At 51.3% G+C, this 27,916-nt stretch overlaps 1 protein-coding gene and 2 long non-coding RNA genes across 6 annotated transcripts; 2 read left to right on the top strand and 1 right to left on the bottom strand.

Moving 5' to 3' along the window:
* The first annotated feature begins 271 nt into the window (after positions 1 to 271).
* On the top strand, positions 272 to 5,578 carry LOC130683568 (uncharacterized). Its single transcript, XR_008997364.1, has 6 exons — positions 272 to 1,150; positions 2,844 to 2,929; positions 4,359 to 4,418; positions 4,637 to 4,718; positions 4,857 to 4,916; positions 5,443 to 5,578. It is a non-coding gene; the product is annotated as an uncharacterized LOC130683568 (long non-coding RNA).
* On the bottom strand, positions 4,783 to 27,916 carry HOXB3 (homeobox B3). 4 transcript variants are annotated; one of them, XM_036879766.2, is made up of 4 exons: positions 27,781 to 27,831; positions 9,963 to 10,050; positions 6,532 to 7,130; positions 4,783 to 5,683 (listed from the first exon to the last, which is right to left on the bottom strand). In XM_036879766.2, exons 3-4 carry the CDS (start codon positions 6,977 to 6,979, stop codon positions 4,851 to 4,853), a joined length of 1,281 nt encoding a protein of 426 aa, XP_036735661.2. In that variant the 5' UTR covers positions 6,980 to 7,130; positions 9,963 to 10,050; positions 27,781 to 27,831; the 3' UTR covers positions 4,783 to 4,850. The 4 variants fall into 4 exon arrangements, with proteins under 4 accessions (XP_036735661.2, XP_036735662.2, XP_057357376.1 ...); XM_036879767.2 differs by lacking the exon at positions 27,781 to 27,831 and adding an exon at positions 18,160 to 18,204; XM_057501393.1 differs by lacking the exon at positions 27,781 to 27,831 and adding an exon at positions 10,190 to 10,240.
* Positions 18,437 to 22,252, top strand: LOC118909367 (uncharacterized). Its single transcript, XR_005023600.2, has 2 exons — positions 18,437 to 19,098; positions 22,105 to 22,252. It is a non-coding gene; the product is annotated as an uncharacterized LOC118909367 (long non-coding RNA).

Below are 27,916 nucleotides of genomic sequence, written 5' to 3'. Positions count from 1 at the left end.
CCACCAGCACCACTGTCCTCAATGCACCCACCCCACCCCCCACCCCAAAAACAAGAGATAAATCTTGGAAAATCATCAGGCACTCCCAGGCTGACACAGAGGAGTGAGATGGATGGTGAGGGGCCCTTTTGGGCATCTGGCCACCATAGCTGTATGGCCCCAGCTCCCTTCTCTGCCCAGTGTTTGCAGCATTGTCCCTGTCCCTGTGTCCACCCGCCTTCACCTGCAGGCATCTGCACACCTCCCTGATACCCTGAAAACAGCAGGGCCTAAGATGCACAAGCAACCACTCAAGCCTCAAACCTGTATCTGCAGCTATATCCAGGGACATAAATGTGAACCGATACAGCCACTGATTTAACTTAGGGCACTGTCAAAGCCGAGGTCAATGTATGGGGGTGGGGGGAGGAAGAAAAGCCCCCTGACAGAGACTTCCTCCCATTTTTGGCACTGTACTAGGTTTTTACTTATTTAGTTAGTTATTTAGTTATTTTATCCCTGGCAAAAAGGAATCCCCTTAACATGGAGGAGATAGAAACAATGACCACTGAAATGATACTCTATTTCTGGCCCCTGGGGAAAATTTGTTTTTTGTTTTTTGTTTTTTATTTATTTTGAGGGGATGAAGATAGTCTGAACTTTAGGCAATGCGGTAATTTACTGGAGAGAAGGGTCACAAGACTCTGGGGCCCAAGCAATTGGTGGGAAATAGATCTCAAAGCAGAAAATGCAAAGTCGATATGGGGGAAGATTTTTAAATAAGTGAGTCAGAGGGACTGAGAGGAGATGAGGCAATCAATCTTACCCCCTGACAGCTCCCTCCGATGGCATCAAAGAATTTGGCTCTTTGGTAAAGCAGAGGGAACAGCCGAAATTTCACATCCCTTTAAAAGGTCTGGGGGTGGGGGTGTTAGCAAAAGAGAAAGGTGATTCTGGGAGAGCAGGGAAACAGATGGGAAATGGGGACAGAGGGAAGGGTGCTGAGTTGGGTGGAAAGTTTGTCTGGAGAACTCCCACGCTCTGGCCTCCCCTCCCCCTCCTGGCTCTGCAGCCCAGCAAGGCAGAGAAGGCTGGTTAGCAAAGAAATGGCAACTCAGCCTGGAGCTGGAACTAGAAACTTTCTGTCAGTGTAACAGCCGCGTGGGTGGTGGTGAGTATTCATCCCCATGGGTGGCGGTGAGTATTTAAAAAGAAAGAGAAGTCCTGAGAAGGGTGGGATGGAGGAGAGCCAGGATAGAGAAAGGGGAGCTGGAGGTGGGGACTGTACGGACAGGGGTGGCCAGTCTCTGGAGGGCTCAGAACAGAGAGAGCCTCTTTGAACTGGGAGAATGGTCCAGACACAACTGTGTCTAACTCTGCTCGGAAGACTGCAATTTTTGCTATTTGGAGGTGTGGATGGGAGTGGGGGTAGGGGGTGGGCACAAAAGAATCCGAATATTGGTTGTCTGGAAGTTGTGCAGTGAGGCCTGAGAGCACGGTCTCCCTCCAGCGACCCCCTTGAGAAACCTGGAAGTTTTTTCACAGCCTCTCCAGCTGGCTGCAGGGTCTAGCGTTTCTCTCAGCAACAACTCTGGCCAGGCCTGTCCCTGCAGGAAATACAGCCCTCTCTAACCCTGCTGACAGATTTTATGGCCAGATTAGAGAACAGAAGAAAACTTGGGTGTTAAAAGGGGCTAAGAGAGTCCTCCTTCCCAGACACACCACTTCCCCACCCCCCTGTTGTTCTGTGAACCTTAGAGCACAGATATTTTCCCCAGAACCTTGGCTGCTTAGCAAGCGCCTGGAATCTTGCAGAGAGAAGGGTAGGGACATCAAGCCAAGTCGGCCCTTATTTTTCTTGTTTGCAATTCCAGCTTCAAACCAAACCTCTGCTTTTCAAACTCCAGCTAAATTCTGTCTCTTGGCCTGCCTCTCTCCTGCTAGATAATCAATCCATTCCACCCCAAGAGCCAAACATGGCCTTCATCTAGTTACATCATTCAGAAAATGTTATTCAGGGAAGAGGAAGAGAGAGAGGAAGACAGAAAGAAAAACCCTTGAGCGTTATTTGATCCCAATCAAACTTTGCACGCTCTTATGCCTTTAAATTATAGCCTGACCCAATGCTAAATTGCTTGCTGCTTGGATGAGCTGAGCCCAGTTAAAATCCTACTTGGTGGTGGAGATTGTGGTGGAGAGGGTATAGAATTCAGGTTGCTTTCTTATTGTTATTTATTGTTGCATAAAGACTGTAATTATTAACCTTGGACTGCCAGGATGCAACATAAAAATGAAAATCAGCCCTCGCTTTAAGGCTGAGGGCCTGGAACGATTCTCTCTGACACTCGCCCACCCTCCCCCATCACTACCACCAAATATATGCTCCTAATTAAGCAGTGCGGGTACTTGGCTTACAATTAGAATTATGCAACTCTTCAGCAAGCAGCCATCGCTTCTCTTTCAACGAATTAGCTCCATATTTCAGCTGCCCTGTCTCCTCGCTCTTATCGGCTGCACCAACTTGGCGGTGACATTTCATCTTTGACAGATCCTCTCTATCCTCACTCCAACGTGATAAAACTTTTATGGAACCACGACTAAGAAATGAAGTTTTCCGAAGGATCGTGGAAACGGAACGGCACATTAGCCTGGGGACCATTTTATTTATGCTTGGATCCGACAGCTTCTCCCACCCTTCTTCTCTTCCCTTTCCCTGGCAGGGGAAATCAAATGCACCTCCTCTCCCTCCACCCCAAGCTTTATTTAGTGATTTAATTTCACTTTAGTTTTAAGGTTTGACCTGAGAAGTCTAGGCCTCAGATTTTTTTTTTTAGATTAATCATTTTCCTTTGTTTTCATTTTAGACCCAATGGTGGTTGGGCTTCGGGTCACGTGACTTCTTTGTAGCTCCGGAAGAGAACTGTGAAGTTTAGGTTGCATGAAAGCAGCAGTAATCGGCCAGATTTTTGTTGTTGTTATTGAGGTGGGGGTGGGGGTAAGGGGAAAGAGCTGGGAAGTTGTGGCCAAAGGAGCAAGAAGACAGAAGGTCAATGAATGAGAAAAACTGAGAGGCTAGGAGGCCAAACAGAAAGACCTAGACAGCGCACCTACGAGTCTCCCTTCTCCCCAACTTGTTAGTTAAATCTTTGCCAAAGTAGTTGACAGAATGTTCCAGATTCATGAGAAAACTATATAAACTTGAGACCCAGCAAGGGGAAGTAGGGGGGTCTGAGCAGTGGACAAAAAGGCCAGGATAGTGTCTTCAATGCCCATCTCCCCTTGGGAGAAATTTGGCAGTCAGCAGCCTTGCTCTGCTATCTAAATTGGACTACCAGAACAAGATAAAATTGATAAAAGAAAGTTTATTCAAGAATTGTTTGACAGACAACCCTTTTAATTAAGGAAAAAAGTAACTACAGAAGAACAAAGAAAGTTCCAAGAGGGAATTAACTCTAATTCTACAAATTCAGGACTATACAGTGACAGCTGAGTTCATGCCTTTCAAAACTAATTACAATTGCTCATAAGTACGAGTTTAACATAAATCTACAGCTCTTTTCTAGAGTACAATAATAACTAAAATAGCTGGTTTTACATGACAGGAAACACAACGTCCTTTATAACAAGTAAATACTAAAAAAAAAGTACATTTTTTCCTTTTTTTCTCTTATATAAATACATAATGTAGGGGGATAAATAATACAAAAAAGAAAATACTTTAACAGGCTATAACCAATAAATATATATGAAAATGTTCACTAGAACACACGCTTTTTGAGCAATGCTGGACTCCTGCAGGCCCAGACATCTCTCACAGTTGTTTTTATACCCATTAAAATGTAAACTCTAAGTGCAACAAAAGTGTCCTGTCAGGGGGTTGAGCAAGGCGCACAAACCCAGCTGCAGCCCCTGCCTGGGACAGACAGTTTGTTAAAATATACCCTGTTTTCACGTTAAGTCAAAAGAGCAACAGAAGAAAAGTGTAGAACCTCGTGTAGCCGATTGCTTTCTGTGGAGAGAGTGGAATGGACCTGGAGCAGAGATGGGAGGCAGCAGAATGAGCAAAACTTCAGTCCTGACAACTTGCCTGCCCTGGACTCCCAGATGTTCCATAAAAGAAAAAAATATGTATTTATAATATAGACAGCTCTGACTTTCAGGATCTCTCACCATCCCTGAGCCCTCTGAAAAATGTAAAAGAGGGGGGCGGGGAATAGATACTACTGTCCTAGAGCAGAAAAATATGGGGCCAGAAATGAAAGAAGTGCCCAATAAACCTCAAGTAGATGGGAGGAAATCTGCGGCTTCAGGGAAGCGGGAAGGGAGGCTGTTTTGTGCCCTGGGTCTTGAAATGTGTTTTTGTTTTGTTTTCGTTTTAGAGGAGAATTGAGAGGGAGAAAAAAACCTAGATTTGGGGGAATTATCCGTTGAAATGAAAGGTAAGTTGGTTGGTTTGTTGGGTGTGATGGCCTAGCCATCTTGTCTGGGTTTTTTGTTTTTTTGTTTTTTAATGTGCTTCTCTGCCTTATTTCCCTATTTCCTCTTCCTCTACCCCATTTCCAAGCATGAAATTCCAACTGGGTATTGCTGGAGGCCTTAGGGTTGATGGGGTCATCATCTCTAATTGACTGTGGATTCCTTTCCAATGGGTTGGCAGGCAGATGGAAGGGCTGGGAACTTTAAAAAGCAACCTCTCGGGCCAGAAGGAAGGAAAGGAGCTCCAGCCCCGTTCTTCCCAGGTGACTACCATAGCCTCCTCGCCTCCTCCTCCAGACCTCCTGGCTACCCCCATCCCCCAGAGCTCCACAGCCCTCGCCCCTCCTGGATGTCTCCCTACCCCATGACCTCGTCCTTTTGCCTTCTCTCTGCCATCACAGGTGTGTTAATTTGGGCGCTTCTTGGATTCTACCCTGAGGAGGCGCGTGGTGAGAGGAGAGGTCTGTGTAGGTGGGGTGGGGGTCGCAGGGTCCGTGGTGCTGGCTGGGGGCCATAGGGGGCGGTCCGTTGTAGTCCAGGTTCCCCGAGGGGTGGTGGGAAAGGTGGTTGAGACCATAGAGGGAGGGGCCGGCAGGGGGCGGCAGCGGATCCGTGTAGCCGCCCCCGCCCACGTACACGGGGCTGCCCTGCATGGTGGGCGTCCCGTAGGCGCCCCCGTTGGCTTGGAGGACGTGGGGCTCGTAATCGGGCGCTGCGGTGGGAGGGTACTTCTGCGGAGCGCCGCAGCCTTTGAGAGGAGGCTGGTAGTTGGAGGGCAGCGCGTAGGCATTCTGGTGGGCTTTGCCGAAGGCCGGGGGGGACGGGCTCTCGTAGCTGGGGGTCATGGAGTGTAAGGCGTTCATGAAGCCGGCTGTGGACTGCATGGGCTGCGGGGGGCTGCCGGCGGGGGAGGGGCCCCCTGACGACGAGGCAAGGCCCTTGGCCTTCTGGTCCTTCTTGTACTTCATGCGCCGATTCTGGAACCAGATCTTGATCTGCCGCTCGCTGAGGTTCAGCAGGTTGGCCATCTCCACGCGGCGCGGCCGGCACAGGTAGCGGTTGAAGTGGAACTCCTTCTCCAGCTCCACCAGCTGCGCGCTAGTGTACGCTGTCCGCGCCCGCTTGGACGCTGCTGACCCCGGGGGGCTCTTGTCTCCTCCCCCGCCGCCGCCGCCGCCGCCGCCGCCGCCACTGCCTCCGCCGCCGCCGCCGCCGCTGCAGCCCTCCGCTGGATCCGAGGGGGAGGGGTGGGAAGGGGAGAAAATGAAATAAAAGATAATTACTGAACACGCCGAAATTGAATGCATGGTTTCTTAATAAATCCAGGCCTGGACTCGGAGCCCCCGCAGCCCCCCCTTTCCGTCCCCGCCTCCTCCTCACTCCCCCCACCCCCACGCCCGTCGCATTAGCGGACACTCTATAATAGTGGCATTTATTAAGAGACCTGTTCTCCTCTCGCTGCCCCAGCTTATGAAAATTTGATCATGTCACACAGACAGAGCCGAATGGCCATTTATTTAGGGCTGGATTTTCTCGCGCACGCTTTCTCCCCCATCCCCAATTCTAGGTCTGGGCAGACACTTCCCCCGACCCTGCACAGTCCTGTGGACAGGTTGCGTGGCTGAGAACCCTTGGGAGTTCTGGACATTCGTGGGTAGGGCACGGAAGCGTGGCGCGAAGAGGCTGCCGAGCCTGGAGACCGAGAGGCCGGGACCCTGGGCCGCGCGAGCGATTATGATTAATACCCACAGTAATCATACTTAATAATAATCAATCGTTGATGACTCTGGGTCTACTGGCAGTCTCGTGGCTCTGCGGCCTTGCGAAGGGCTGAGTCCGAGCACCCGGCCTTCTGGAGCTCTCGGAAGCTCAGGTGGAGGGTGGCGGGAGGAATAGGGTACTGGCGGGATCAGGAGTCATCAAGTGGGGGGGGGGTACGGGATATGCGCGGCTGCTGCTACCACCTGATATTGTTCCCAGGCCGCCTCCTGGGCGCCTAGGGTCTGGGTGCTAGAATAACACTGACATTCCTGGCCCTGACAAAAGCTGACGACGAGGAAGGCAGAGAGCTGGTACCTGTGCCGGGGGAGCTGTTTTTCAGCTTGGACGTTTGCCTCGACTCTTTCATCCAGGGGAATATCTGTTTGGTGAGGGTGGAGTTGGAGCCGGGGCCGCACTTGGGGGGGCCACTTTTGCTGGGCCCGCCCCCATTATTGCTGTTGCTAGTGGTACTGGTAGGTGCGGTGCTGGGCGGGGGTGAGCCAGGCGGGGCGGGCAGGGGCTCGGGGGCCAGGCTGGGCCTCATGCAGCTGCCGTTTAGCTCCTTGCTCTTGGCATGCGGGGCGGCGTTGCCCAGGGACTGCAGCGAGCACGCTGAGCGCTGGTAGTCGCCCTCCAGGTGCGTGGCGGCCTGGAAGGGGGGTTGGGGAGGGCCGTCGTAGCCGAAGCCATTGCTGCCAGGGTACGAGGAGTAGCCTCCGAAGAGTGCAGCCGCGGCGTGGTCGTAGTAGGTGGCTTTCTGCATCGCTGGGCGAGGCCCGGGCAGTGGGTGGCAACTTGCAAGGGCCTGATACCCTCACGACCGGACATTGGCACCCCTGGGGGTCACGTGAGGCGCCGGACCCCCCCTCCCCTTTCTGCCCCCCTCCTCCCGGGGTCCGTTGGTAGCGGCTGACCTGCGGGGTGAGAGAAGAGACACAAGGGGGAGAAGAGGACTGGGGCTCGAATCCATCTTAGGAACTGAAAAGGGAACTGACATCAATAGGGTTTTTCTTTTCCCCCATCCCAACATCTTCACAGCAGATGCTGAGGCGGCTTCCCTGACCTGAAATGGATTTTTCTTATTTCAGCGCTTGAATTTTAAAGAAAAATCCCACCAGTGTTCATGTCCACTTAACAAATAAGGATTGCTCCTCCGGGGACCGCCTAAGTAGAGAATCTTACTACTGCAAGGGCCATTGCTTCTCCCCTGCCTGCCTGGCAGCCCCTGACCTCTCCTCCTCCCTCTGCCTGCCTCCCCGCCATTTTTGGAACAGGGTGGTTCAAGGTGGAGGGGACTAGGAGACTTCAGAATAAAAGCACCAACACCCTTCCCTGAGCTCAGAGGCCTCCTGTCTCCTGTCTTGTATCCCTCCATGTCCATCTAGGTCTCTTTCACCCAAGCAAAGTCTTGCGTGGAGAAAAAACAGAGGGCCTCCAAAAGAGACAAGAAGGAGAAGCAAGTTGAGCAGGGAACCTTCTCATGGGAGGGATCCTCTCCTTTCCCTCCCACCTCACCTCACCAAGACAGCAACAGCTTGACCTAGAAACTTCCTGAAGATTTTTAACCTCCAGAGCTGACAGAGCTGAGCCTCCCGGGGCAGCCCTGCTGCAGGTACCACCACCTCCAGTCCAGTCTCTGCTCAGTCAAGTCTGGGAGCCAGCAGCCAGCGGCCCCCATGGGGACCCCAAATGGAGCAGGATTGTCTCAATTTCCCTGCCCGGCTGGTTGGTGCTGTGACCATTTGGCCCAGGTCTCCCTGCCTCCATTTTTTTCATCAGACTTAATTTTTTCCCACCCTTTCCTTGACAGTCTGTTTCCTTTGATTTCTCCAAAAGAAAAGAAGAAAGAAACTGGATTATTGCTGGACTTTTCTACCAAGAGATAGGAAAGAGCTTTTTAAATTAGAAAAAATTTCCCAAGGAAAAAAGAGTCAGCAAAGCAATCTGAAAAATATTCTTTTCTGGTTTGGAAACAGAGGGTACCCCTGTTTACTGAAGTTCTCTGAGGCAAAAAGTATATATATATATTTTTTGTAATGTGTGCCCCCAAAAATAAAGGGTCAAGTTGTCATGGGATTTTGTGCATTTCTTCTGAAACTTCTGATGGCATTTCTTTCCACCCTGTCTTCCCCAACCCCTCACCATCACTTTCATAAAACCTCCAGACTGACCCTCTCTTCTGACGTGTGAGTTTGGACTACAATCTCATTCCACTCAGCTGGCCAACTCCAAAGAAAACTAAAAACAGGAAAATAAAAGGAGTGCAGGTGAAGGAAGTCCCTCCCACACATAAATCCCCTTCTTAATGGCACTGATTTCTACTCAAAAGGGAGCAGGGGGGAACACTGAGTTCCGATTGGTTTCTGGGAAGAATTTGTTTCTGGGAAATACACACGGGTCTGCAAAGCAGCAGGTCCTTCCCGGGAAGAGCACTGGAGTTCAATTGACCAGACTGACCCAATCCCTTTATTATTATTACCATTAGCCTCTGATGATTTAACCAAAATTAGCTTCGGAGCAGCCCTGGCTGAAGGGGGAATTAATTAACAGGCATCAGTTGAGTTTGTTATTAATAGAGAAAAGAATGAAATAAAATGGAGGGGGTTGGCTGGCTAGGCCCTGGCTTTATTTAGTCTAAATGATTGTTACAGCAGTAATGATGATGATGATGATGATGATAATAAAATAATAATTTGACTAGACGCCTGGGGCCGAAATCCCTGTCGCTCCCCCTGCAATAAACGCGCAAACCATCGCAGGACCGAGGCCAGGCAAGTGTGGGAAGCAGAGAAGCCAGAGACGTGATAGGAAAGAATGGAGACTCCGCTGGCGGCGAGAAAAGGCCGGGAAGGCTTGTGCCCCTGGCTGCTGCGGCCGGGTTGTCTCCGCCACCGAAACCGCGGTGGCTGGCGACTGGCTCTGCTGGCCCAAGGAGGCGAAGAGAAAGCAGTCAGGACCCGAACCGGCCATCGGCAGCACGTTCCAAGCACACCGGGACGCGGGCGGAGCCCTAAGGCCGGCAGCAAGTTTGGGCGCTGGAGATAACCGAATTAAAAGGCGCCTAAGCAACTCCGCTCGGAGACTTTGCCAGGCCCGGCTCCGGTGGAGGGCGCAGGGGCCTGGCTGATGGGACAGTCAGACGAGGGAAAGGTGCGGAGGGGATTCGAGATCTGGGGATCCAGGAGAAGAGGGGGTGGGGAGCAGCTCTACTATACCAAACATGTCTATTTCCCTTGCCTCCATGTTGGAAAAATCCAGGCTCCATATGGCTTCTCGGGGGAGAGGGAGGGAGGGAGACGGTGGCTTCGGCATCCCCCCAGGGTCTTGCTGGAGAAGGGCTTTGAGCCACCCCAAGAACCCCACCTTCCCAGGCACACCCTCTGAAGAGCCCAGGAGGGCAACAATAGCTGGGGAAGCCCTGGGAGAGGGGACAGGCCATCTTCCAGGTCTTAAAAAAAAAATAGTGGAAGAAAAAAGAACAAGAAAGGAAAGAGAAAGGTTAGGCTCTTCTTAGCAGCGGGGGTAAATTCAGCCCTGAATCTGGCTGCTCAAAGGAAAGAGAGGAGAAAAGGAGAGAAGCAGGAAGAGAGAGGGAGGGAGGGAGGGAGGGAGAGAGTCGCTGCGTGGAAGGAAGCTTAAAGCTTGTGAACTCTTCTTGAACCGAGATTGGAGTCATATGGGCCATAAATCATTGAGACATACTCTCCGCCATTCACAAACTGATAGCCTATTTCAGTCCAGCTTACCTTAGCCACCGACGAGGGGAGAACAGGCAGACATAATATATATTCACATCGAGCCCCAGCGCGAGCGGCAGGCGAGAAATCTCCCCTCCTTGAAGGCAAAGGAAAAAAAGACCACTGTTTAAAGCTGCGACGCGCCCCCGCCCCCCCCCCCACCAATAGCCACCCCGGCTGGGGAGCCCGAGGGGCAGATCGGCCGAAGGAGCCGCGCAGCGTCCGCTTCAATTCACCCGGCTTAGGAGCGGGGGTGCGCAGGAGGGAGGGGGTGAGGGAGCGGGGAGAAAAATAGAAGAAGACCGAAAGGTGCCTGGGCGGCTCAGCTCGCCGAGAATCCAGCTCCGGGCTCCGGCGCGGCCAAGCCGCCACAGTGTGGTTGCCCTATAAGACTGGTACGCCCTACTCTCCGTAACAATGGCCTCTGCTTTTGCACAGGGAAAAAACCACACACACACACACACACTCACACACTCACACACACACTCACACACATACAAGCTCACACCCCCCCACACCTCTCCCCCTTTAGCTAGCTTAGATGCTTGATAAGGAGGGAAGGTGATGGTGGGGGAGGGGGAGATTTTTAAATACCCCTCCCTGGGGAAAAAAGTGAGGAAGGAAAAGAAGGTAGAGGTTTTTGTTCAGCGTCTGTTTCTGTTCGGTTGTTGTTTTTTTTTAAGAACAGGTAAATTTTCAAATTGAGATTTTGGTGGGGCAGGAAGAGGAGAGCAAAGACACGGCAAAGCCAGTGATGTGCACAATTCCTCCACACCCCCTAGTAACCATTATGCTAATTGGAACCGTAGGGTTGGGAGGCCCAGTCAAAGGTACTGGCCCTGCCAGGTGTCGGGGTGCTGGGTGCCCCCCTACACTCGTTTGCAGCCAAACACCAGAACTTTTTTTAAAAGTACTTTCACTCCCCCGGGGCTGGTGGCAGAGTGTCCACTCCCTTGCTCTGGCTGGGTCTTTCTGAGTCTCCCAGCCTGTTTCTTCTCCCACACCCATTCTTCCTCTCAACCGCAGACGTTACCAGGCCCAGTTTCCAACGGGGAGACGGGAAAGTCAGACCTTTTTTTTAACAACCCCCCCACAACCATCTGGTTTTGTTTTTTTTTTCAGAAACAGACAACAAGTAGTGAGTGATTATTTTAAAAAATCAGACCATCTTGCAGGGAGGGAGAGGGGAGGTTGAGGAGCGAATGACCAAAGAAGGACTGTGTGTTTAGCCTGAGTTCCAGATGCGGCCGGCAATAAAGAGGCTGTAAGAACTTCATGTAGAAGTTTCTGATGAAATTCTCACCTCCAGATAGGCGGAAGGAGCTGATTGGTGATAAAGACATTTGAACTTCTAAGAAGATGAGAACTAGCAAAACGCCTTAACTTTAAATGAACTGACAGAAGAGACAGAGGGCAGTATTATTATTCAGAACAAACCTGTTTGTTTCTCTTAGCTCTGCAAGATTTACGACTCTTGGCACAAGAGGAAGACTACCAAAACTAAACTTTTCTTAGGGTGGGTTTGAGAAGAGCAGGAAAAGTCAAGGAGGCCTGTAGGAGGAAGACAGGAGCCAAGAATGTAGGTGTCTGCAGATTTGGGGTGGGGGTGGGGAAGAGCCATTCTGGGTGGAGGAAAAAGACAAAAACAGCACCAGGACATTTCCAAAAGCAGGAGGGTTTGCAGCTCTGCCTAACTGCTGACTTGGGACTTCGGGGATAGAATAGAAGGCAGACAGTCTCTTCTCCACAGGCAGCTTGGAAAACTTGCTCTCTTCACATAGACAGTCAGCCACTACCCTGTGGCCTGGTTAGGATACTTGGCTTTTGCCTTCTCCCATCTGGATGCACCAGGAGAGATGGCACTGGGAGAACAAAGGTGAGAGATGGTTTCCAGCTATTGTCTCCCCTCCAGGAGAGGGTGGCTGTGTCTGGCAAAGCTTCCCTCACACCCAGTTGCTCTTAACTCACAGGCTTTGCTTTGGGCTAAGAAAGGGTCCTATTCTCATAGGGAGTGGTCCCAGCCTCCTCCAGCCCCCACCTCTTCTAGGCCCACTAAGTTCATGGGCTGGAGTAGCTAGTTTCTGGGGCCCTGCTGAACGGGAGTGGGGGTAACCCATGGCCTCCTTACCCGTCTAGCAACAGGAACTGCATGCAGACCGTGGTGTCCTGAGGATCCTACCTAGAGAGTTGATGGCTGAGAGAAAAGGGGGCAGAGGTTGAGGATGGAGAGTGGGAACCATTTTTCTGTGTTAATTAGTACTATCAAGAAAAGAAAATGCCTAAGCCAGATCCAGCACTGGGACTCAAGCTGAGACTCTCAAAGAGCCATTATGGCTGCCTGAGTCTGTGGTGCAAGGAGTCTGTCCTGAGTTAGAGACCCACAGGGTTAGACCCTAGGTAGCTTTGGGTCTAGTGGGACTCAGCCCAGGCTTCCGGAGGCTTAAGGGAGCCAGAACCTTTGGGTCTTTTCTCTAACTCCTCCAAATTAAAAAGTCCCTCAGACCCACCGGCTCTCCTAGCTATTGCTACCACTGGCTAGAGAAGGAAATTGAGAGATGAGAACTTGGTCTCTCTTGAGGGGCTGACCAGCTTTGCCTCAAGGAATAAAAAGAATTAGGAGGATGCCCAGCCAGTTGCAGGCCTTCCATGCTGGGCTGCAGAAGGATGTGGCCTGGAGCTGAGCTGAGAGTGGTGGAGAGTTCCAGAGACAGCAGTGGATCCCTTCCCTCCTGGGGCCTCCTCAGCTTACTGTGGTCCCTTCTGGTAACACCAGGATCCAGGGCGCAGTGGAGGTGGGAGCAAAAGGAGGACTGGGGAGCAAGAAGGCTAACCTGTGGGAAAATGTCAGGGAATGCACCCCCAAATGCGGTAGGAGACGGAGCTGGGGCTTCTTAATTCTGGAGAGCAGAGTCCATTTGAAATGTTTGGGAGTCAATGAGATCCCAGTTTGGTATCTTTCTTGCCTTTTTTTCTTCCTTTTTTGGAGATTTCTGACTGGCTGGTTGCCCCTGATTGGGGCTGGAAGGGTGGAGGGTGGAGGGAAGAAGGTAGACCAGGAGCCCTGAGGAAGCCCATTTCACTGGAGGTGTTGCTGCAGGCTCGGGTCCTTTCAAATTTCAGGGGACCAAAATGAGGCAGTGAGGAGCTTGGACAGGTAACTTGGGGTGGGAGACACCAGACAAACCTGAGGAAAGGCTTTGGGGTCTGGAAGAAGGTGAGGTAGAGGGATTTATCACCCCTGGCAGTGAAGTCATGATTTAGGGGCAGACCAAAGAGAGAAGAAGGAACAATTTCTTCCTGGATTCAAGGAGGGAAACTTGGCAACTCTCTGTGTGTGTGTGTGTGTGTGTGTGTGTGTGTGTGTGTGTGTGTGAGAGAGAGAGAGAGAGAGAGAGAGAGAGAGAGAGGCAGAAACTGAAAAACTGAAAAAGAAAAACTGAGAGAAAGATAAGACACGAAGACCTTAATGTAATCTAATAAAGGCAGAAATTAATAATAAGGTAAAAATTAGAAAAAATGTCCCCCTTCACATTCTTTCCTCTGCAATTCAGTTTCTCACTGGCTCCAGCACTCCCCTCCCCCACTCGCGATCGGTACCCAGGACCAGGGGACCAGGAGCACCTCAAACCCTCTTGATGGACCACTGGCCCCTCACCCTTGGAGGCCTGGGGGAATCATGTCTGTTTTCCTACTCCCCCAAAAAAATCCATCGAAGAGCAAACGAAAATGTGCCTCTCAATAAGGACAAACTGGCTGGCTCCTTTCAAATCGATTTCTGGTATCAGCCTTGGGGTGACCAAGGATCCGGCACTCAGTTCAGCCAGCCCCAAATATGCCTGGCCTGCCCAGCTCGCTGAAGCTAGGACCTGGGAGCCAGGGAGAGGTGGATGGCGATCCGTTTCTTTCTGGTCCTGTCTGGGCTCCCCCATCCCATACTCTTCTCCAATTTACCGCCCAACTTTCTGGCCGCAGCAGAGTCGTGTGAAGTTCACACACACACACACAAATCTTTATCTGTTCTTAAATATTAATAAAGATTTCAAAGCTTGGGGTTGTAAAATGGGATTGCTAATGAAGATGGCTCTGAGTGGATCCCCAACCCCCATCTCTCTAAGATGCACGAGCGGGAGGGAACAAAGGAGCAGCGAGAAGGAAAGATTTGGCGCCTCAGTGGAGGCCCGTGTAGACCCGGCTCAGCAGAAGCTGGGATCAAAAGAAAAAGGTTCCATGGATGGGGAAGAAAAATCCAAGCTGTACTCTCCCCCAACCCCAGGCGTCAGGACTCGGGAGGGAGGCAGGAAAAAAACAGGACAGCCACTAGGGTTTGTAAAGTGCCAGTGGCCGCGGAAGCCGTCTGGATGCAGTGACGGCGGCTGGCGGTGCCGGGAACCAAGTCGGAGTCCCTCCTGGGCCAGGGCCTTTTTGGTGTAGGAGCCTGCTGTAGAAAAGCTCAGTCCTGGCCTGGCAAACCCCATCCTGGCGACTGCGGAGACAAAGGTGGGCAGAGTGGAAAAGGTAAGAGAGCAGAGGGTGAATCTCCGGCAGCTGGTAGGGAGGGGAGCAGGGGACTGGGGAAGGGAAGGAGAAGTAAGCAAGAGAGGGACAGGCCCAGCCCGCTGCGAGGGACTGCACAGGACTCTCCTGACAGATTGGAAGTCTCTTTCCCAGTGACCTCTGTTTAGCAGACAATAACTCACTGGATTAATGACCAATCAGCGGAAGGCCTTCCAAATGCCTCCAAATATAAAACTCCAAAGTCAGAATAGGATAGGGCCAGAGCCCCGACCTGCCAACCCTTTTGTTTTTCTTTTTCTCTCTCAGAGTAGGGCTTGGGATGAAGCTTTAGGAATTTAACTATCTGACCAGAGACTCCGATTTCCAGAACCCCAAAGATTAAGTTGTTTCCCATCTTTCCCTCTTCACCCACCAGAACCCATACCTCTGACCCTACTTCCCAAGGCAGGATGGAAACCTCTCCCCTACGGGCCTCCTCATATCCCCAATCCTACAAGGAATATCCCTCTCACAACCATGAGACTTCTGAGAAGCCCCATTCTCTTTTGAATTATTTCTTCTCCCAGTTGAGAAAAGATGGAAATAAGAGCAGGAATGGGCGGGGGAGTCATCTGCCTGGAAGTCTTTCTGTCCTTGCTGCCCTGGGAGGAGACCTTGTATAGTGCTGTGGCACCCCTGTGCATCCTCTCCCAGGGAGAAAGGGCCCAAAGGCCCAGGGACCAAGGGAGGCTGGGGTTGGGGGGTGGCCTGCCACCACAGAACCTAAATTCTCAAACCACAGTTCAGACCCTGAGCTGAGGTGAAGGGATTTCAAAAGCCACATTCTGCACAACTCCAGCCTCACCGGGGTACCAGACAGGGAAAGTGCCTTGCTCTGTGAGGGGGAGCCCCTCCTTCCCAGCTCCCCTCCAAAGGCCATCCCAGCCCATCTCGGCTAGCTACTCCCTCTCTACTGCCTTTTCTCTCCATAGCTCTCTGCTGGGCTTTTCCTCTGCTGAAATTAAAGACACCTTCAGGAGAAGGAACGGCCGATTCTAAAGGATTTCCTACAGCCAGCCTGAATAACCATCCATGATCGGGCATGTAGAAACGCCCAGTATATTGCAATAAGCATGCAGTAACGCCTACACCCAGATGCCCACAGAACCCCAAGACACACAAGGGAACTGCTCCCAAGCACTAGAGAGTTACCCAGGGTCAGAACTGGGGAGAACTCAGGAAGCATCTTGTCCAACCCCACTATTATTACAGATAGGGAAACTGAGGCCCGGAGGTAGGAAGTGATTTGTCTAAAGTCATACTTGGGATAAGCTTGGCAGTTGGGAGGCTTGGATTCTTGCCGTTACAGATTGGCTGTGTTATCTGAAGCAGAGAACTCCCTGGGCCTCAGTGGCTCCTTCTGTAAAGTCAGAGCATGTGTGTGGAGGGAAGGAGTTGGGCTAAATGACCTCTAAGGTCCCTTTGTGAACTCACAGTTTGTGGTTCTCTGTGTGCTGATGCAAAAGTGAGTGACAATACACAGTAATAGACTGAGTTCAAACCTTAATGGGCACCATCATGGCCAAAGGCAGAATATTTCCTCTTGGGATTTAAATGTTTATACCCCCACTACTAAGCACCAATCCCACTCCTGGTCCTCCTTGCCCCCATAAAAGGTGCTGGTTTTTACTGCTCTTCTCCACCTTCATCACCAAATCAAATGTGCTATTTTTGGACACAGCAACCTGGGCAGTAAATAATTAATTTGTATAATTCGAAGAAGAAGGCTTCAACCTGGCAATTTTTAACCAGAAGTCAATGCACCTATTGTACCAGCCTGGCCTTCTCACCCGACCCCCAACTCTGCCCACATGCCTACCAGCCTGCCCAATTTGCCTCCCCCCAGTTGGAGACTAGCATTCCCAAGATGACCAGCAGGATTCATGGAGTCAGACTCTGCTCCCTCCCCAGCAAAGTTCCATTTTCTGCCTTGCTCTCCCAAAGAAATTGGTCTGCAGCTGCCCCTCAAAGGCAGCTTGCTTTCCCTAGCTCCTAACGATGTGCGGGGCTCTAGGTCCAGGCTCACTGCTCTTGGAACACACGTAATCCACCTCCCCAGCGCAAGATGCCACAACAATGCAGCGAGTTTGCATTTCAAGAAACTCCCATTAATATCAATTTACTTCACTGAAACCTCAGGTTCTTCATCAAGTTGATGATTTATGATAAAATCAATTAAATTACGGCCACTTAGGGCCCAGCCGCTTCCTCTCAGATTTCATTGGTGCGGGGCCCAAGTGTCTGGTGGAAAAATGCAAGTTTAGCTGGAGGCGAGGAAAGATAATTCTTTGGCTGAGAAAATTTAATGCAAAACAATTTCCAGGCAAAGCTGGGTGTCTGGACAGAAATTCAAGAGCCACCAGTGGGCCTGCGGAAATAACTATCTGGGGGTCAACATCTTTTTCTCCCAACCCCCACCATCCTGCATGGCTCCCTTGCTCAGTTCCCCTTTGTGCTCACTTGCCCCCTCCCAAGCACAGACTTTGAGGGAATTTGAACAGAAATGGTGGAACCCACACCTGCCAAGGGCCAGCCTTAAGCCCCAATGTGGGCTTCCACCCCAGGCCCTTTTCTCCTCTCTCCCTCTCCTCCCCACGCAGCTGTGCTCATGAATTCCTTGTTTTTCTGTGGCAAAGTTAAAGGTTCAAAGTGAAGATCAGGTGGCATGGGCAGATGGCACAGAGGTGCCAGGGGCCAGACCAAGTGGGCTGTGCTGTGTGGGACTGTGCACGGAAAGAAAGCACTGGCGGAAGTGAGCACTAACCCATGGCCAGGGCACAGGGTGGCAAAATGTGTGCAGAGCACCCCATCCCAGAGTACCAGGAACAGAACACGGAGTCTCCCTGATGGTTCCCTGGGTGCTCACTCACTCACAAAGCAATGCTGCACCCAACAAACCCCAGGGTGCAGATGTGCTCCCCTGGTACACAAACACACCCACACATGTGTTCTTGCACACTCTCCTATACTTCTCACAGACCCACTGCATCCTGTGCCTGCAAAAGACAGTTCCCACCATCTCTTCACATCTGGGAAAATAAATCCTAGTGAATCAAGCTGGCATTGCCTCCCACTCCAAGGAGAGGGGCTTCTCCCTCCCCTGCTCTGTTTGGTTTTTGGTTTCCAGAGCAGTCAGGGAGTAAACACAGCTTCTCTAAAGTCATAAATCACCCCCTCTCCTACCTTCTCAGCTTTAACACCCGGCCTCAGCGCAAGCCCTTGTAGTTTCAGCTTCAAATAACCAGCTAGGTGCCAAAAGGCTGGGCCACGGTGGCAGCTGGACTGTGGAACAAGGCCCAGCCATTCCCGACCCCAGCAGATGCCCCTCACAACCCATAGCTTCCAACTCCCTGGAAAAACCCTCCACGGCCTCCAAAGCAGTCCTTCCTGAGCAGAGAGTTCCGTCCCCTAACCCCGCTCCTGTCCACACTCCCACGAGGACATTCCCACCTTCCTCCACAGCGCCCTGCACACCAGGATCCTCTACCCCCTCAGCCCCTAGCCACCGCTTTAAGTGGCTCACATCTTTGTCTTCTGCAATTTCATCCAGCCTCCTTCCTGACCCAGGAGCGTGGCGGGCGGCGAGGGTCTCAGCCAGACCCGCTCTCCACCGCAAGCCAGGCCCTGGGCGCCGCGTGGCACCGGCACTTACCTGTGCGGTCTCCCGCTAGGGCGTGGGCCGCGGCGAGCGGCCGGGAGCGGGGGGCGCGCGCGAGCCGACTGCCAGGCCCGGGTCCCTTGGCCCCAGCTGGGGCTCCGCGGCCGCGGCTGGCCGCATCCCGGTCACTCAGAGCCCCGCAGCCCGGGAGCGGCCGGCCGAGGAGGGGAGAGGCCCGGAAGCGCTCGCCCCCACCCAGCCCCGCCCCGCCCCCGGCTTTGTTGGGCCTCCGGGGCCGCGGGGCGGCAAGGCGCGCGCGGTGCTGCACCCGGGGCGGCCGGCGCCCCTCTCCGCGGACCGAGCTCCCCGCTGCGAGGGCCCGCGTGAAGCTGCGGGCAACCGGGCGGGCCTGGCACTGAGCTGGGGTCGGGGTTTTGAGAGCGGGCCAAGTTGCCAGGCGAGTGGAACAGCGACTGACAGGGGACACGGCAAGGAGCGGGGAGCACGGGGGCGCCACGGCGGAAGGCGGGCGCATGGGAGGCTCTTCAATGTCACCAGCGAAATGGGTTCCATATGTCCGCCCGGAAAGATGGGAGGGGAACGGAGGGTTCTGGGCAGGAACCAGCGGGAGGGTGAGGCGCGGGGTGCGCAATGGAGGGAGCCGAGTAGTGACCAGGGGTAATGGCAGGGATGGGAGAGGCCAGAAAGGTTTGCATTTTCCATTGGCCCTGGAGTTTTCTAAAGCTGCTTAGGCTGGTAGGAACTTTCCCCTTTTCCTTTTGCCTTTTTTTTTCCTGAAAGGTGGGAGAGGGAGGAGATTAGTGAGGGTAGCATGTTTGTTCAGGCTGGGGGTTCAGGGAAGAGATGTGGATTGGAGGTGAAAGGGAAAGTTCTTAGGCGGCTGGAAGATCAAGTTCTCCCTGTCCCTAAAGAGGGAAAGAAGAGACCAAACCCCAGAGGGAGCAGAGGCCAAGGAAGGATTCCAAGGTTCAGGTGAGACTGACCCAACCACACAGAGACACACACACACCACCCGCCTCATGGAATTCTGTTCGGGGAGATTCCAACCATTAAGTTACTGATGGTGGTGGAGGAAGAGGAGGTTGAAGTGCCCACAACATCTTGGCCATTCCCTGACATTTCAGTTCCTACCCCAGCTGCCTCACACCTGATTTAGGACCCCCAAGGGCCTACTTTAGAGGCAGTTTTTTTCTGGGATGGCCTGGGCTATGGGCAGCGGCCTGTAAAAAAAAAGGCAGCCTGGAAGAGCTTCCAGACCCTGCAGCCCTCTCCTCTCTGTGCCTGCCCCCCAAGGGGGTTAGGCTCCTTCTCCAAATTTCTCCCTCCCCAGTCACCAACTCCCTGCCCTTCCTAACCATCTCTGTTGTCTCTTGTCTCATTCTCTTTCTCATAACCCCTTTGTCTTCTCATGCTCTGCCTCTCTCTGTATCCTAAGTGAATTTAAATCGAGCCTTGCAAAGAACTTAGGAGTGTCTCCAGAAGTCATTTCTGGACTTATTAGGCTGCTCCTCTCCTGGGGCAGCGTGGAGCCCTTGGCCTTAGAGCCCTTTCTTCTTCTGGAGTAAGCCATCCTCTGCCATGGAGGCATTCTCTCTTCAGAGAAGGGGGCAGAGTGAGTGGTTTCTTTTCTGCTTCCCTCCGTCTCACTTAACTCTGAGTGTGTGTGTGTGTGTGTGTGTGTGTGTGTGTGTGTGTATACCTATCCAAGTTGTAGGGCTCCTTCTTCTAGAACAAACTGCCTGCCCCCCTGACTGGCCTTTGTCTCCATTCTCCCTGGCATCCTCTCCTTGGTCTCTGCCTTGACTTCCCACCTCAGAAAGGGATCCAACTGCTTGTTCTCTCTCTGGGGCCCTCTCTTTTTCCTTCAACCTCTCTCTCCTCATCTTTATCCAACTCTCTGGTCACTAAAGCATTGGCAGCCCAACTTCTTAAAGGCAGAAGGATAAACACTGTAATTATAAAGTGGACACCAACAGAGTCGGGGAAGAAGACAGAGTCAGCAGCTTTCCTAAAACCCCTCCCATCAAATGCATTCTACCCCATCCTCTGAACAGCACAAAAGCAAATGGGGTGTGTATGTGCAGAACTGGTAAGAGGCAGGGTGTTTCATGGCTAACTGAACCAAATGTATATCTTTCTGTCTATCTATCTATCTATCTATTCATCTATAAAATAAAGTCTTTTCAAACTTGATGATGTGGGGGTAGGCCACTAGGCCTGGATGGAGGGGATCAGACCTCATACAGGAAGATTAAGCCAGGGGCTGGTGACTAAAAGATAACAGTGGAGAGAGACAGTCTCCCTGCTTTTGTCTCCTGGGGAAGAGTCTGTGTGTGAGTTGGGGAAAAGGAAGGGGAGGGGGTGTCCCCAGGGCCAGAAGAGACAAAGACCTGAAGGGGGTTGAGAGCATGGAGAGGAAAAGAGGGGGGTCACATCTCCACGTCACAGGCAGTAGGGGCAGGGAGTGGAGAAGGGGGAGGAGTTGGAGACACAGGGAGAAGGGCTGTGGGGCTGGCTCCAAGTCTCCTCACTAGCTATGGCCTGTCCCAAAGAGTAAATCCTTCAGCTTCCCCCTTTGGCTCCCTATCTTCCAAAACAGGCTGAATTCAGATGCTAATAAACAGGATTCTACTCTTCCTTCTCCTCCAGAAGTCAGTCTTCCTCTCCAAGGAAGACAGAGTCCTTCCTTCCTCTCCTAGGGATTCCAAAACTTTGGCCTAAATTCTCAAACACCATTTGGGAGTGAACTTACATTTATATTGACACCCCCCACTTCCCAGGCGAGGGAGAGGACATAATTGTCTCCCACACCGAGTTTGTATGGGATTTTCTAACACTGAAGGAGGATGGCCCAAGGGCTTTGGAGTCCCCAGTCGTCCCCCTCCCCATGATCTCCAGCCCTGTCAAAGCTGCCCTTGACCCAGACTCTCCCCAGTTCCTTTTATCTAGGTCAGGTAATGCTCCTACCCATCCTAGCATAGGGTCTCGGCTCCCTCCTCTTTCTCCCTGAACACTTTTCAACCAAAACTTCCTAACTGGGAGACTTCACCCACCATCCACCCACAAATCTGCCTGTTAGCAAGGACGGACTGGGCGCCCACTTGGAGCAGAGCATGGGAACGAGCTCCTGGGTGCTTCAAGACTGGGGCCTAAGCTGTCACTCCATGCTGATGCCATAAGTAATTAACATCTGGATGTAGCGGCACTCTAATTTTCCTGTTCAAAGGTTTACATAGCAGGCAGAGTTATATTTGAGATAATAGTGGCACTTGGCTGGATGCCAGCCAGGGAAGGAAAAGCCAGCAGTCCAGACTGGACTTGGTAAAGGCTCTGACACTCTGCTCATCATCCATCACAATTTTAGGGTGCAGTGCAGAATGTCCTCCAGAAACCACCTCCGGCTTTGCTGTTGACCAACAGACCCCTTCCTAATGGGGAGAGATTGAGGCCCCTACATGAAAGCCCAGGAGAAAGTTACCAGCTCTCCCTTCCCAGTGTGTACCCTACTTGCTCCCTCTTTAGAAGGGGGCTTAGGAAGGGCAAGACACCCCATATCCTGAAACTCTCTCCAACTTTTTGGGACCACCTGATTCCTGGAACATTTCATTTCTAGAAAAAGTTACAGAACTTAGTTCCTTACTGCTGAGGAAACTTTCTTTGTTTCAGGAGGTGGAAGGAAGGCTGCTGGGGTGTGAATCCATTTCCGTGTTTTGTTAGCCAGGAGCGTGGGGAGCCAAGGCTTTCGGCTTCTCTCCCTGCCCTTCACCCTCTGCCTCTATTGTCTCCCCCAGTTTGGTTAACTCCTTTTCCACCCTTAACACCCTGCCATGCAATCAGTCCTAAAAATTAAGCTTTAACACTAGAGCAGAATCTCCCTTTCCAATTAGAGAACTTCAATTGGTCCTCATCAATTACAAAAAAATCTTTGCCCTCAACTCCAGTAATTTCTTCCTCTGCCTCCATCTCTCTTGTCCCCAGGCTCTATCTGCCTTCAGAGTTGGTTCTTTACCCCGGGCTGAAGTTGGAGCCGCCAAACTGCTGGAGGGGAACAGCTGAAAAATGAAGCTCTGTCTGCTGCTGCAGGAATGTTGGCTGTATCAGGCTCACAAATATAATTTTTATATTAGGTCGTGGTCTTTGGGTTTATATGCCAATGAGGCATTTCTGGTTTACCAAATTTATACAAATCTCGCCTTAATTGATAATCACAGATGCTGTAATTTAAGACCTCCGGCTATAGAGCTTTCATATTAACTGCTGATATATTACTGTAAATTGTCTGAAATAACCAACTCCTGGGAGCAGAGCAGAGAGGGAGGAAGTGCCTCCGAGAGCGACTCTCTCCCGGCCGCAGAAATAGCCCAGCTTCCACATCATTTTCCGTGAGAAATGATTTATCGAAGACATGGCCATAAACAACACAAGTCGCTCACAAACACACGCAGACGCGCGCACGCACACACGCGCGCACACACACACACACACACACACAATGGCTGGCATGCTGGCGAGAAGCTGACACCCATATTGCTATAAATCAAGAAAAAGGTTGGAGGAGAGGGAGAGAGAGAGAGAAGAGGAATATTCCTAAAATCTCTATGCAATGCCTCAATGGGTATAAATACACAGAACACCGTGTGAAGAGAAATGGCAGGAAATGAAGATGGCTATTTGTCACATTTTACGACAATAACATTAATAACAAACAATAAATTTACATGGACATATAAGACGCGGTAGGTAGTGAGAAATCCCTTCTACTTACAATACCCCAGCCCGCGGTGTGGCTCCGGCTGCGGGGCTGTTTTATTGCTGCCTCCCTCTCTTTTTCTCTCTCTCTCTCCCTCTCTCTCCCCCTCTCTCTTTTTTTCTCGGGGTACAGGCTTGTTTTTCAAAGACAGTTGAATTGCACGTCAGAAACAGGGAGACCGAGCCTGCGATTTTCCTGACGAATACATATCTATTCTGCAACCTCGGCATTAATTATTTAATGAATCACGTGACCAGGAGGGGGAAGGGGGTCTTTCAATTTCAGACTCAAAGGACCACTATGACCTTCCCCTTCAGGAGGAGAAATTTTCTTGCAAAATAGATTCCCCCCAACCCACCAATGGAATACTAGCGAGTTCTCTTTCTCTCGCCCACATTAACATCTATGCCTACATCCACAGCTCCCTAACCATCCCCACAGACACACACTTACCCACAGCCCACCTCTCCTCTCTCCCTCTCCTCCTGCTTCTGCCCTAGTTCGTGGAGGTGCAGAAATAGTCTGCAGGGGCGTCTGGGGGTGGGGGTGGGGTGGGCGCGGAGCCCTTCTCCAAGCCCCTGGATTTCTCAGTCTCCAGTTCTCTTTGCATCCTTTAAGATTAAGATCCCCCCCCCACCAACTTCAATCTTTCCCTCACTCCCAGGATATTTATTTCAGTGGGACACACTCCCCTTCTTCCTAAATAGTCAACAACACTTCTAAAGGGACCAGCTTCAAAAGAAACATTTCATACGCCCATATTATATATGTATAAAGAATGGGGTTTCTAGGTTTAATTCTCCTTTTGATCTTTTGTGGTACCTTTTGAAGGGGGTAGAAAAGGGACAGGATGACTCTGGAGCTTCCAGAGTTGGGAACAACCACAAGGGGGGCATTTTTTCCTTGCGTTGTGACTATTATGGGGAGCCAAATTCTTCTGACCGACAGAATACACTCTAAGGACAAAGACCCACACTAGGCTTTCTACACAAAAGAAGTGGATACTCAGTCTCTCTCTTCCTATGTCATACCATCTCAGCCACTACCCGCCCCCTCCACAACACACCAGTTAAGACAGCTGGAGACCTAAACTGGAGGAAAGGGGAGAGAATGGGAAGAAAGAATTGAAGTCAGTCTGACAGCCTCAGGTCCCTATTTCCCAGGTTATAGTACCCTGAGCTTCCAGTGGACAGACAATGGAGACTGATCAATGGGAAAAATATGGGGGGGTTGCATGTTAAAGCCACAAACACCGGGGATGATAGGAGAAAGGCCTAGAGAGAGAGAGAAATGTACACAGACTCCTTCATCTCTGATATAAACAAAACAAAACAAGAAACCCCCCAAACCTTTACCTACAGCTTGGCAACAGAATGAGCAGACCAGTTACAACCAGAATCAGGGTCCTTGGTTGCCGGATAGGATGAGGGGGCAAAGGAGAGCAGAAAAGACATTCCTGAAGAAGCCCTTCGCCACCCATTTCCAGTCTTATCTTCAGCAGCTCTGGGGCAGCAGGGCTACAGGCACTGGCGGGATGCCAAGGAAAAAGAGCAGTTTGGAGCAACAGACAGGCTGGGGGTCCCCTGTTGGTTTGTTTGGAGAGGCCTGAACTAAAAGCAACTTGCTGGGGAGAAGGTTGAGGACCCAGATGCCTTAACAACTCCCAAGAAATACACACACACACACACACACACACACACACCACACACACACACACCACACACACACACACACACACACACACACACACACACACACACACACCGCCTCTCGGTACCGGCGCGGCCTGGCTTCCTTGGAATCCCACTCCCCGCGCTCGGATGGGGCGCTGGCAGGGCCCAGACTCCGGGACTTTGATTGTCCAGATACAAAACACAGACTGGTTATTGAATTCAGCCTGCTCCCGAGGTGGGCCCCACGCCCGGATCCAGCTACGGCAACTCTGCAAGGTTCTGGCCACAAATCCACTAATAATGCCCCCCCCAAAGGAAAAGATTCCACTAAAATCTAAAAATATATGTGTGAGCAAGAAATAGAGAGAGGGAGGAGATAATATGCTGGAGCATAGGAAGACAGCAATCTCTGAAACAGAGAAATTATTTTTAAGGACAAGAAAAAGAACAGCAAAACAACACGAAGCCACGCCGAGCAGGGTCTGTTAAAATGCCACACTCTTTTCGGATCCTGGGAATGTCCACGTTCAAATAAACAAGCACCCGGGCGCGAGCTGAGCGCTTTCTTGCTGCCGATAAAGCGAACATTTATCCCGTGAGAAAGGTGAGATTGATTTACGAATCTGAACGCGCCGGTTTTATGGCCGATCACAAATCCGTCAGCGCTCAACTCACGCTGGGAAACTTCCCAACTCCGTCTTCCAACCAGATCCTCCTCCCGGGCCGCCGCTGCCCAGGGGGACCCACCCAAGGGCGCGAGGGGTGCTTGGACGGCTGGGGCAGGGCCTGCAGCCCTGGTCTGCCCCTTCGGGTGGAAGTAGGAGGGAGGTTGGGGAGGGCAAGGGACCCAGAGGGAAGAAAGGTCAAAGATTAGGATGACTCAGGGTGGCCGCTAGAATTGTAGAAGGTAAACCTAAAGGGCTATGTAGCTGGCCAGCAACGCTCAGCTCTGGGTCTGGGAGTAAGGGAAAGGAAAGATCTTAAAGTTCTTGCCTGTGGGGGATGAAACCTTTGAATAAATCCCAAGTTTCCCTTTCCATTATTTTACTCCTCTTTCCCCTTGATGGACCCCTAATTCTTAAATTTCAGAGAGCAGCTTGTAAAGTCCCAGGTAACTAGATCTTTGTCACCTGGGCCTTTAGAGAGCCCACAGTTGGTTATCTACCCTTATGAATAATGGGTACACATCTCCCCTGAGCCCCAGATATTTTAAGTCCAGGAGCAACCCAGCTCACTTTTCTGCCCTGAGGCCTCTAGCCCTTGCATGTATTATGCCATCTCGGGACAAAGGAGATGATACCAACCAAGGCCAGTTTTTTTCTTGCCTGAGATAAGAGTCCCCAAGTTACAGGCGACAATTTACAAAATGCAAACCGCAAAACACCCCGGCAAGTTTTAACCTAAGGGAACATTTCCTCTTCCTACCTGGAGGTTACTTGAACTACTTCTCTCTATATGTCTGTCTAGCTATCATTTCCTTCTAAGAGGATGGCTGCTGGTGTGGGTTAATAGAACACAAATTTGGAAAGTCTCTACATTCGGAGTTTACTTCTTAGCAAATGTTTCACCAATATTTTAAAATTAAAAGTTGATGGAAACTTTGGTTAATGTGGCAGAGCTATACCTGGAAGTGGTCAGGAGAGGCTGCACTAACCCTCTCCCATCTCTCTCTCCTCTGGTGGGGAGGTATTCCATGGGCTCTGTGAATAACTAGGGTGGATCGGGGTTAGGGAAAGGGAGGGAAAACGATTATAGGAATAGCTTCCTGCACTAAAGGAACTTCAGAAAATGGGTTTAGGGGCTGTGGATTTGGATGTCAGAACTTGAGGGACAGTAGATTCCAAGGGACTGTTCATGGGGGGAGCCCTCTTTCTTCTTAGGGTGGGGACTGGTTTCCCTAGCCCTCCGAAACCCCGTGGACCTCTCCTACTGTCTCTTTGTCTTTGATCCCTCAGCTCCCTCCAAGCAAAACAGGAGAGAAGGAGAGATGAGCTGGACATGGTAGGTGGGGGCCCTTGGAGCCTGGCCTAGGGAAGGAGTTTGGCACAGAGAGACTGCTCAGCACTCTACTTTCCTCCCCCAGGAAGGAAGGAGCTAAAAGTTTTATTCCTTTTCTCTCCAATGGACATTAATAGAAAAAAATCCAGAAATTTCAAGATAGCAAAGAAGGGATTGAGGGCTAGAGGGGGGACAGAGAAGATGGGACACACAACAGCCCAAGGACCCCTCCCTGCAGAGGTGTGACTTTCTGTTCTGGGCAGGAGGCAAGAGCCAGCACAATGTCCAGTCTCAGGGAGGTCAAGGGGCTTCCGAGGTCATTTTGTGGTTCTAATACTGAGCTAATCGCCTAGAAAACGTGGCCTCTCCATGAACTCTCTGTCCTGCCAGGCTCTGCCTCCAAAGCCTCAGTGAGCCCCAGGGAAAAAGGGCCAGCACATTCAGATCTGAGACACTGTCTCCCTCAACCTCAGCAGCAGAATCCCAGTAGGGGGAACAGAGCCCCCAAAACAAGAGTGAAAGGAAACCAAACCGAACACTGAGCCTCCAGAAAGAGGTTGGGGAGTTGGTGCAGAGTTGAAGGGGAAGATTCCCACATCAATGAATCTCGCCTGTGAACAGGCGTTTACTGCTCCAGAGAGTTGCAAATATTTATCTAGAATCTCAAGCTAGATACAAAACAGCTCAAAAGGAAGACATTTGCCTCTACCCCACTCCAAGGCTGAGGCATTCCATCCAGAAACAGCATTCTAATTTTTCCGGGAGGCAGCAGTGACAACGTCTCACTATAAGCAGACATATCGGACGGACACAAGCCCCCAGTGTAGACAAGCGAAGTCACAGAAAACACCAGCCACATGGGCACGCCACTATACACACGCAAATGCATGCATGCTGGGGGCTCCCCAGGCCTGCCTGCATTTTCCAAAACCAGAAAAGTACTTCTGAGCTGCCTCACAAACCAGCTTCTCTGGGGTTTTTCAGGGGCCCTGACACCTAGGGCCCAAGCAGTTCAAACACTCTCCAGGTGTCGAGGCCCTTCTCTGTCCCTCTGAACCAAGCATCAGTCACCATAAAAGGCAGCAAACCTGACCAAGTGTCCACCATAAAAAGCCTGCAAAGATAGTTGAAAAAGAAAAAGGCGAGAGAGTGTTTCTTTTTTCCCTTGTAAAAAGAGCTCATAAAACATTTGGGGGGCAAAAAAAAAGCCAGCCCAGGCGGGGGCTTTGTTACCTTTTCGCCTCTCGCCTCGTCTGGCCCGAACTCCGAGGATCCCATTCATGACGAAGAGCTTCTTCCAAACTGAGAGAAAAAAGTTTTCAACTTTATGGTTCCAAATTTTTTCTCCCTTGCAAGTCCAGGAGAAACG

The sequence above is a fragment of the Manis pentadactyla genome, chromosome 4 (genome assembly GCF_030020395.1).
Source record: "Manis pentadactyla isolate mManPen7 chromosome 4, mManPen7.hap1, whole genome shotgun sequence".
Classification (NCBI taxonomy): domain Eukaryota; kingdom Metazoa; phylum Chordata; class Mammalia; order Pholidota; family Manidae; genus Manis; species Manis pentadactyla.
Note: the sequence above shows the minus strand (reverse complement) of the source record. Positions and strands in the feature narration are given on the sequence as shown.

Bases quoted from the DNA above. Each gene is read 5' to 3' on its own strand.
- HOXB3 (XM_057501394.1), bottom strand. From the start codon at position 6,979: ATGCAGAAAGCCACCTACTACGACCACGCCGCGGCTGCACTCTTCGGA. The intron at 5,684-6,531 runs GTACCAGCTCTC...CCTCGGATCCAG, and splicing joins AAACAGCTCCCCCGGCACAG to CGGAGGGCTGCAGCGGCGGC.